Genomic DNA, 10,790 nt, shown 5'->3' with positions numbered 1-10,790 from the left:
AAATGTTAATTTCATGATGCCATCATTAGAGACTACTTCATCAACGAATGAAGGAGACATTTGAAGATTTAATGCAATCAAGGAGCATGGCGGCGTGCAACATTTAATGTTGCACGTGAAAATACATTAAGAAATTCAAGCCTATTGTCCTCCCTATGAATGGGGACCTAAGGGCTGTGTGAAGTCTAAAGCACCATTATTCTATTCTAAAAACCACCAAAGAATTCTGAATTCATTGTGTGCTGACATGGTAAACTACATGAATACTGTAGCTGAATACAAAATAAAAGCATCAAATGTATTGGTCCAAATGTATTGGTCAGGAAAACATGTATTTATCATTGTAAAATGTACGTATGTACGTATGTATGTATGTATGTATGTATGTATGTATGTATGTATGTATGTATGTATGTATGTATGTATGTATGTATGTATGTATATACACACTCAAGTATAAATTCCCCGAGATCAATATGAATATCTCTTGTAATGATCAGAAATGTGTGACAGACACACGTGTCTATGCTGTGACTCAGAAAATAACTTTGCAAAATGCTCCAGTCTGACCTCTGTCCAAAGTCAAGCTTGTTTAGGCCCACTGAAACGTTCATGATGTACGCAATAAACATAAGGTAAATGTGGCTGACTATGCCATTAGCCAGCTTGCAAGATAAACTAGGAAATAAAATTGTGCTACAAATATTTTGGACTAAGCTCTCTGAAGCAGAGAACAAATTTCCCTGAAGTGAAAATTATACATTGGAGGGTGACTAAGCTTGGTATCTCGTGGAGAACGAGCAGACAAGTGCAAATACAGTTCACCCACAGTAGGCGCAGTGTGACCTTTCCCTGACCCCACAGCTAAGCACTTTTTTCTTTTTTTAAGGCCTGTGGACGAGAGACATACTGTTTCTGCACTGAAAATGAGCCTCCTATATGCAACAATTTAGGCTAACAAGGTTATAGAATTTGTTGGGATAGCAGTGATATGAGATGCATAGTTCACTAGGCTAAATACAATGAAAGATATTTGATTTGATTTGAGTTTTGTATAGGATCATCACTTAACTTAATACTATTGCTAGAGCCATATGATCAGTGATGCAGTCTGCAGTCTGCCTTTTTCTAAATGATCTTTAACTAATCAGTCAGCTAAATAGAAAATGCCAGGGTTATAGTAAAACTTGTAAAGATTGTATTGGAATAGGATATGCTTACAGAAGTATGATGACAATATAGAAAACATTGCATAAGTGAGATAAGTGTGTGTAATCATACACTCGATTTTTCACATTTGAGATAAGATGTTGAAATACATAAGGGTCGTTCCACGAATAGAGTGCCCTTTATGTCCATGTGAGATTATCTGTGTACATTTTGATTATCCACTAAATACTCGAATAGTAGTGTTTTCATGTTTGTCCGACTTCTAGGAAGATTGTAACTCACTTAATTTATTTATATTTAACTAGGCAAGTCAGTTAAGAACAAATTATTATTTTTAATGACGGCCTAGGAACAGTGGGTTAACTGCCTTGTTCAGGAGAAGAAAGACAGATTTTTACCTTGTCAGCTCGGGGATTCGATTTGGCAACCTTCCGGTTACTAGTCCAACACTCTAACCACTAGGCTACCTGTCGCCCCTTAACCCCAAGATTTCACCAAGATTTCACCATCCTTGTAAAGCCCTAGATCTTTTGTTGCTTTGAAAAAGTAATTTCTGAAGATTATTATTTATTTACTGTGATTTAGTGTTTAATATTAAACATCTAACATTGAACATCTAATAGTCAAATAATATTGTAAAAGTAGGTGAACTGGTTCTACTCCTTTTGGCCATTGGCCGGGGTTTTGTTGTAGAAAACTGAGTACAACGAGCATAACATGTCACGCCTGTTACACTAGATCGATAGGCTAGCTACATTTTTTGGAAAGCTTGCATTCAATTGCCCCTCCCTGTTGTACACAACAAGCTTCCATTTCCCCTGTCTCAAGGGGAGTTACGGCTGATTTAAGATGAAATCGTCAACTTTGTTACGGTCAACCCTGTTACGGTCAACCCTATTACTTTAATTGACACTTTTATGGTCTTTTATTATTTTACTTAACCTCTTGACATGGGAAAACATATTTTTTATGAAGTTGAACAAGTGCTCTTTATGACAGAATGTTAAAATGGGGTGAAAAAGAAACAGTTATTATTTTACAAAATTACACTACCCAAAAGGCACTCTATTCGTGGAATGACCCATAACATATCTATGATAACACAGAATGTGGATTTGGTATTTATTTACTGATGGCCAGAGTGAAATAGGTACATGTATTGTGTTGCTTGAATTTACCTGCGTTTCAGATAGATTTAGCTGGCGGGCCAGTTCTGTTCGTTCCCTCCCAACCACATACTGGCACCTCTGGAACTCCATCTCCAGACGATAGAGTTGCTCTGCGGTGAAAGAGGTCCGGGTTCGTTTGGGACGGTCCAAATCCAGTCCCTTTGGCAGAATGATCTCTCGGATAGACCCTTTTGCATCTACAAAAAAGAACAAGTGACCATTGAAGATTTGTCAATGATAACTATATTCAAAATGTAGAAACACTCTTGGCTCATCATTATCACAACATCAGAATGACCATTCATCATTTTTAGTAATTTGTGTAGACCTTCTGTTGTCCATGAAATGACCGATTACCGTCAATGAAAGACTTAGGTCTTGTTGCAGTGCATAGCATAAAGCTATATGAAGATATCGAGGATGATTTCATGTTTGCAAAATTTAAAAATGAACCATCCAAGTATGCACATGAATATGGTACATAATTTATATGAATGCATCAAATGCACAACATCAACCACAGTAATATGCATAAATTAACACACTGACATTTTCCAAACCAACTAGTGTACTTTCAAAAAATACTAGGGGATAATCTCAACCACATTAAAAGCAGTCAAAAATAACAATTAATTCATTTGAAAAAGCACCGTTTACAGAAGAAAGTTGATCAAAAGTATAAAACAAATACAAAATACAATGATACATTTTTTTTATTTCATTGTGATCATTTCCTTTGGTCAACCCATTTAATTGCATCAATACTCTAGGCTAGATGATCATATTTTAGCATCTCAATCAGTACTCTCTCCTAAATAGTAAACTAACCTCAAAATAGTTGTTTTCCCTATAGTTTTCTACAATCAAAATGTAGTGTGTAATTAAAAAGTTGTACTTTTGTCATGTAAACAGACAATAATTCAAGGATATACCTTTAGATAACGTGATATTAATTTTATAACTGTATGAGCTTTTAATGACTTAATAAAAATAGAGAAATGAGGAATAAAAATAAGGAAAAAGTTTTTTCTTAAGAATTTACTCAATTAACTAAAATTAACTATTACTTTTTAAATTGTGATTATTTCTCCCATCATCTAAAAGCAGCAAAAGATAACCTGAAATTATAAACATTTATGTTTGAATTTAGTTGTCATTTCGTTGCTAAATTATTTCCATAACAATCAGCAAGGATATCTTCATGTTTTCAAACAGTCTCCATGTTTGACCAACTGTGTTAAACAGATTAAATAAATGATGTGTGTTTATTCTGCTACAATTTAGCCCGGAGGCCAGACGACACTCAGAAAGAGTACTAAAACAACATAACAATTAACTCATTTCTTTGTATTAACTGCATATGAAATACCTTATATTATTTAGAACAAGTTGATGTAAGCAAATGCATTTTACGTCCATTATTATTACTTATTCATCATCTGTATCAGAATACGATAAGATAGTGAAAACCTGTGTATCTTATGATTTGAAACTTCTGTGAATATTGCTTTCAAATTAAATGGTATTTTCATGGAGAGAGATAATATAGAGTAACATGAAATTCATCCTTCATTTTAAAACCAAATGTACAGTACTTAATATCTTAAATAAATGTGCTCTATGATTCTAGAGGTGTGCTGTATAATTCAATTTTGGAAGAAACAAAATTGTTGTGAACGCAAACCATTTTGCTAGGAGTATATCACAAGGTTAAAATTCGTAACATTCAAAATTCATAAAAATGTGCAGATAGTACATTTTTACAAAAGTGCAAAAAAAAAAATGTTTGTATTTACTTTGAATTCAAAATGGTTTAACAAAAAAAAAATCCAAAAACACTTTTACAATGACTAAAACTACCACGAGACAGATAAGAGTGAGTGGGGGTGTGTGTTTTTTATTTTTTTCTTCTTTGGCATAATGTTGCACTCTCACCCGAGAACGCCCCGGAAGCTGCGAAAGGGACTATAGCGCATTGTTAACTGATAGTGCCTAATTTCCTGTGCTTTTTCTGAAAATGAACGAGTGATAAAAACAACAAAATAAACCAAATAGCGCTCGGGAGAAATTTGCTTCTTTGTGTCAAATATATAGAGTCAAATAAATAAGTTTAACGATTCTAATGGTTAGGAAATCTTAGCGATCCAATACCTCAAATATACTGTACATACAGTATAAAAACAAAGCATTTGGTTGTGAACAATGGAGCAGTATGTCTGTAAAAACCAAAAGCTATTTCTATCCTTCTTGAGTCTACACAAAGCCAATACCAGAATCCCATATCCAAAACATCCGTCAGGCAATTCATCATATCTCACATAGCAAACGATCTTATTTCATCCTGTGCATATAAAGTAAAGCAAATGAACAAACAGAGTCCATACACTGCAACAGGAGTAAACATGAGTGGAAATCCTCTCACCTCGGACAAGTATTCTCCTGCAGTAGTCCGGGTCCCCCGTCCCCCGGTTTTTCTCACAGCTTTCCACCGTCCCAGATGGCGAGAAGGACTCCTGCTGATCCTTTAGGAAGGTTTTGGAAAGGTTTCCCTGGGAATCCTTGCCGTCGTTTCCATCCTTTATGCCGTTCTTCAGCCCCATCCCTGGTTCAGGCTCTTGGTTGTATCTGACCTCCATACTAACTTATCCTCTTCAATGTTTCTTTCTTTTTTCCCTTTGTCAGGTGAAGAAAACAGTGATTACAGAGAGTAGTGCACGTTGTGTTGTCTCAGCTGTGTGGCTTTGTTTTAAAACAGCACCTTTTAGACCAGAGAGTCACCTACCTAATGTTCGGGGAGCGCTTGCCTCACCTGCCAAGGTGCCCGATTATCGTTGTCCAACTCACTCGCCCAATGATCATGGACTTATCACTGAAACTCAACAGCCTTGTTACATACACATCAGGCTGATAGATGATCTCCAAATAATCAGAGCCATGGACCGACGCACACTCACTGTTTCAATTGATTACGGTCATTTTGCTGCCTCCACATTTGCGTAGCCTCATGAATACACTAAATTGTTTTGGAAATATATCAGGTCCTAATGGAGGGGTTTGCTCGCTCCGTCCCTCTCTGTCAGCCAGGGAATCAAGAAAAATGATTGGTCTCACTTTGCAAAAAAAGCCTTCCTGAGCACACAGACACAATCACAGAGGTACGACACTTCCAGAAAAGTTCCCAGGCACTTCATTCTTCGATCCCAGAAACATGGCCAGCCATTTTCAGCGTTTCTCCAGTGTTGGTTGTCTGGCCACGATGGCTAACTTTAATCGCATTTACTGTGTCTTTCGCCAATGACCGTCCCTCTGCAACATACAGCTCTCACCGCTATAGTGCTATCCCAGGCGAGTGGGAGGGAGAGAGGGATAGAGAAAGAGAGAGATAGAGAGAGAGAAAGTGAGAGCGAGATGAGAGAGAACAAGAGAGAACGAAGAGAACGAGAGAGACTGAGATAGAGAGAATAAAGGAGAGGCGGAGAGACGGAGGATACAGAAAAAAGTGAATACACCCCAATTGGAATTTGTACTGGCCACGACAGCTGATTCACAAAAATCACCCGGCTCTGCTTCACAGGAACTGTGTTCAAGTTTCCTGTGTTGACCCACGTCACTCAGCACGACAAACAACAACAGCACGAAGAGTAGCCCACAGGTCCTTGTCATTAACGCTGCGTCCCCACCATTCATATATATGCACCACAGAAGCAGTCTGTTGCACTAATACAATCTTAACCTGCACGATCTGAAAAACACAAAAATGGGACAAAACTTGTCATTAGTGCCTACACTAACACCCCTGGAACGGCCCCCCTCTCCAGCACTCTCCTTCCACCCCGCTACCCACCCACCAACTTTTAGCTATTTTCATTGTCAGAGCAACAATATCTCAGGGAACAGCAGTTGCCAGTAATCCAATAAGACCATTGATTAGGCTACAATGACTCAATTCAAACCAATGGCCTTGTGCAAGGAACATTCTCCGGCCCTTCTCGTCACCTTGTGGGGCCAGAAGCCCTCTTCAAGCTGCCCCCCTCCCTGAACACCATTCATTCCTTTTTGGGAAACAGAGAGGAAAAGGAGTGAAAGATGGCAATTATCTAATTGGACTATTAACAAACAATTCTGTGAGTGTGGCTGCCAGGCAGCAAACTTGGGGTGGGTTTAAGGGCCTCATGTTGGACTAACTTTATTCACTGAGTGTTTGGGGGTGGCTGATTGGAGTGGAGAAGGAGTGATTGTTAAATAGAGGTAAAAGGGGGCTAAAAAGAAAGCGACTGAAGGGGACTCCTGCTTCTCAAGCTGTGTTGCTGAGCTTCAGCCTGGGAAACAGCTTGTACACGCAGCACTGTGGCCTCTCGGGTTCCAACAATGGCTCATCTTGAAAACTCTGGTCCTCAATGGACAGTTCTACAGCAATATTGCAAAGACAGTACCGCAGAATAGTATGAATATAATGTTAAAATGCAAAATCCATGTTAAAGACCGGAAAATAGTATGCACATTCAACATTTTGAGTATTCAAAAATCAATGGGTGGGCTTGTTGGTAAATGAAATGCTCTATTTTTTGCCTTAGCTACTTGCATGTCATTTCGCAGGCTTCACTGCTAGTTTTACAATTCATTCCAATGTTTTCATCACAATGTGTTTGTTGTGTTTCTCATTTTTAATTATGAGCTCACTTGAAAGCTTTGCATACATCAAACAAGGTAGCTCTGTACCTGTGTAGTAATGTTGTAATTACTATAGTAACAACATTGTATTAACATGCGGTTAATCACTTTGTAATGGTTATGGGGTTGAGTGTTCTTTGTTAGTGAAATAAGGAACAGTCAAGATACAGAAACCCTGGACCCACTCCAATTGACATACCGCCCCAACAGATCCTCAGATGACGCAATCTCATTTGCACTTCACACTGTCCTCTCCCACCTGGACAAGAGGGGAAATAACTATGTGAGAATGCTGTTCATAGACTACAGCTCAGAGTTCAACACTGGGGACCCTGGGACTGAACACCTCCCTCCTGTAACTGGATCCTGGACTTCCTCATGGGATGGCCCAAAGTGGTCAGTGTAGGCAACAACGCCTCCGCCATGCTGACCCTCAGCACGGAGCCTCTCAATGGTGTGTGCTTAGTCTCCTCCTGTACTCCCTGTTTACCCACGACTACATGGCCACGCACGACTCCAACCACACTATCAAGTTAGCTGACAGTAGATAGATAGACTGGTAGATCAACGACGGTGATGAGACTACAGGGAGGAGGTCAGAGACTTGGCAGTGTGGTGCCATGACAACAACCTCTCCCTCAGAGGTAGCAAAGCCCTAAAGAGGGTGGTGCGACAGCCCAGTACATCACTGGGGCCTAGCCCCCTGCCATCCAGGACCTCTATATCAGGCCATGTCAGAGGAAGTCCCAAAGAATTGTCAAAGACTCCAGCCACCCAAGCCATAGACTGTTCACTCTGCTACCATCCAGCAAATGGTACCAGACCATTGGCTCTCATGACCAACAGGCTCCAAGACAGCTTCTACCCCTAAGCCATAATAATGCTAAATAGCCATAAGAGTGTTAAATAGTCCGGATAACCATCATTATTTACCTATCTGCACTGACTCTATGCACACTCACAAGACTATATATACACACTATATAGAGTACCAACACTCATACACACACTACATTGATACTCCCACACACATTCACAAACACACATACACAACACAAGCGCACACACACAGACACGCACACACATGCATACCAACACAACACAAACACACATATACACACACACACGAACACACATTTTTACACTCATCATTTGCTGCTGCTACTCTGTTCTTTATTTTAGTCTTATTATCTATCCTGATGCCAAGTCACTTTACCCTGCCTTCATGTACATATCTACCTCAAATACTTCCTACCCCTGCACAGTAATCTGGTACTCCCTATATATAGCTCCATTCTTGGGTATTTTATTCCTCTTGTGCTACTTATTTTCCTTGTATTATAATTGTTTTATTTGTTGGGAAGGGCTTGTAAGCAAGCATTTCGTTAAGTCTATACACGTTGTATTCGGTGCACGTGAACTCCATTACTAAGCAATCAGATTTCAATAACTAAAATGCTCCGTACTAACATGGTTATTACGCAAGTATAATAGCAAGTTTATGTAAATTGTTACCAGAACCAGCAAGTACGCTAATACTGGTCAAAGTGTGACTGGTTGAGCACAATATGAAGAGGAAGCCATTGGTTGTACTGCGGGTACTAAATGTGCATAGCCTTCCCCAGTATCAGTCCTGGCAGAGCAGTGTGCCTTCGGATCAGATGGCAAAAGCAAAGGGAATACACTTAGAGGCTGCACCCCATGGTGCATCAGATTTTCCACTCTATCCAAAAAAGAAGATTACATCACTCCCAATAACGGGCATGAGACATAACAGTCTGAGTAACAGTAACATTTTGCAACAGAAATAGCACTCTCCTTTAGCATTATCCTCCTACAAATACAGTGGTTTCCGCTTATAAGAATCACAGATAAAATCATTTATGGTGGGAAAAAAACTAAGGGAGAGAAACGTTACTCTGCTCGTAAGAAGCAATTGGTTATAAGATTGTCAAAGTTGTGTGGGTTGAATTTGTTTATTTTAAGAGAAGTACATCGTGGTACACATTATTCACGTCTGTACAGTTGAAGTCGGAAGTTTTTCAACCACTCCACAAATTTCTTGTTAACAAACTATAGTTTTGGCAATTTGGTTAGGACATCTACTTTGTGAAAAACTGAGTTTAAATGTATTTGGCTAAGGTGTATGTAAACTTCCGACTTCAACTGAATGTATAGCTCTATGGCAGATGGTAGGGAAACTACACCTAATCTTTCCCCGAACTTTCATCACCAGTATCCCACTTACCACTATCCTATCATATATTATGCATCTGTAGCTTCATTCAAAACCTCTTTCAGAACACCTAACAGCAGCAGCCCCAATGACATATTGGTCATCATGGGTGGGCTAGCGACTGTTTACAGAAAAGGCCAAGTGCAAGCAGGGCCACTACCACAACCAGTTCTAGTAATGCCATAAAACATTCATCATGATCACAGCCAGCATGATTGTTGGGAAGGTTCAGTATCAGAACCTTGCTCCTTCAGTGTGATTGTGTGTGTGTATAGTGCAATGGATTGGGAATCAGAGAGAGGGCATTTCAATATCCTTCCAACAATCAAGGCAGGAAACCAGAGGTTTGCTCTAAACACATTTAATGCCTCGATAGAAATGTATGTGTTTTACAAACAGACGCCCAGAAATCAAATAGGCCTGCAGGTAAAATATAAATTGGTTCAATGGTGTGGCTTGACATTTGTAGCTATCTAAAATATGAAATGGTAAATGTTGACACAGTCCCAGACAATAACATCCATCTGTATTTCTATTCTAATTCCTTTATGCTGCCTAAGCAAATGGTACTCCTGGCATTAGTGAAGAACCTGCTCAGTCAACAGAGAGAACCTGAGAACTCTCTTGTTGTAGGTCATTAAGGCCTAATTACCAAGCTTCCCAGTGTTTTATGTGGGTGATGTTACTTGGCACTCACTAACAAAGCCTCTAATAGTAGATAATTTTCTACCAGGGGATAGACCTATGCAGGTCTTTACATTTTTTTCAAAATGTTCTATTGAAGGTAAATGCACATATTTAAAGAGTTTTACGTTTGCAATTAGCATGATTATGTCCTGCACAGTAGTGAAGCCAACTGTTTTCCAAACTGAACTCTGTTGTAAGGAGCTTATTGTACATAGGTACCTAGGGGACTGCACATGGAGCTGAGCTGGAGAGTCTTGTTGGGGGTTTACAGCATAGCACAAGCTGTCATTTTTATCCTGCTTTGACATTTATATTTTCTTGTCAAAACCCTTGAGCCTTTACATTGGCATGCTTTTGGTTACAAGTGATATTTTGAAAATAAACTTGCCTCCCAATTATACTCAACATTTTGAGAAGTGGGTTTGCACTCAGTGTACTGGGGTTTAAAAATGACCAATTGTGACACGTGAGCTAATAATTGGGATGAATGAGTTTGTATTGGGTTCAGGTGCCATATGTTCTTAAAGGTCCTAGCTGCGCCAAAAGAAACTCTGTTGTTTTCAAAGAGCAGGGCGTGAGCTAATCTTATGCCCTTTCTCAATCATCAAGTTATAAAGACGAAGTACTGTAAACTTACTGAATCCTAACGTATACTACACTGAACACTGAAATGTAGCCTGTAAATGAAGTGAGAGAAAGAAAGAACTTGATATTTAATGTCTTGTTGTACTGCTGTTTCATTTAACAAGGCCTAAATAAATGATGTCTTCATATCAAGAAACAGAAATGAGGCAACATAATCATAACCAATTCATATTCCACCAAAGCTTTAACATGAGACCTGTTCTCCCCTCTAT

General features: G+C 39.1%; 1 protein-coding gene across 2 annotated transcripts in view; it reads right to left on the bottom strand.

The window, feature by feature from the left end:
* vax1 (ventral anterior homeobox 1) overlaps positions 1-10,790 on the bottom strand; it is a 39,441-nt gene that overhangs the window by 3,674 nt on the left and 24,977 nt on the right. Inside the window, exons 2-3 of one of the 2 annotated variants that reach the window (XM_065023229.1) lie at positions 4,762-5,012; positions 2,349-2,536 (exon numbers count right to left, since the gene is read on the bottom strand). In XM_065023229.1, the coding sequence (XP_064879301.1) occupies positions 2,349-2,536; positions 4,762-4,975 (402 nt within the window). In that variant the 5' untranslated portion in view covers positions 4,976-5,012. Of the gene's footprint in view, positions 1-2,348; positions 2,537-4,761; positions 5,672-10,790 lie in introns of those variants that run through there. The other variant, XM_029671935.2, reaches the window with a different exon arrangement.

This window comes from Oncorhynchus nerka, linkage group LG10 (assembly GCF_034236695.1).
Source record: "Oncorhynchus nerka isolate Pitt River linkage group LG10, Oner_Uvic_2.0, whole genome shotgun sequence".
NCBI classification, from domain to species: domain Eukaryota; kingdom Metazoa; phylum Chordata; class Actinopteri; order Salmoniformes; family Salmonidae; genus Oncorhynchus; species Oncorhynchus nerka.
This window is presented reverse-complemented; position numbering and strand designations above follow the sequence as displayed.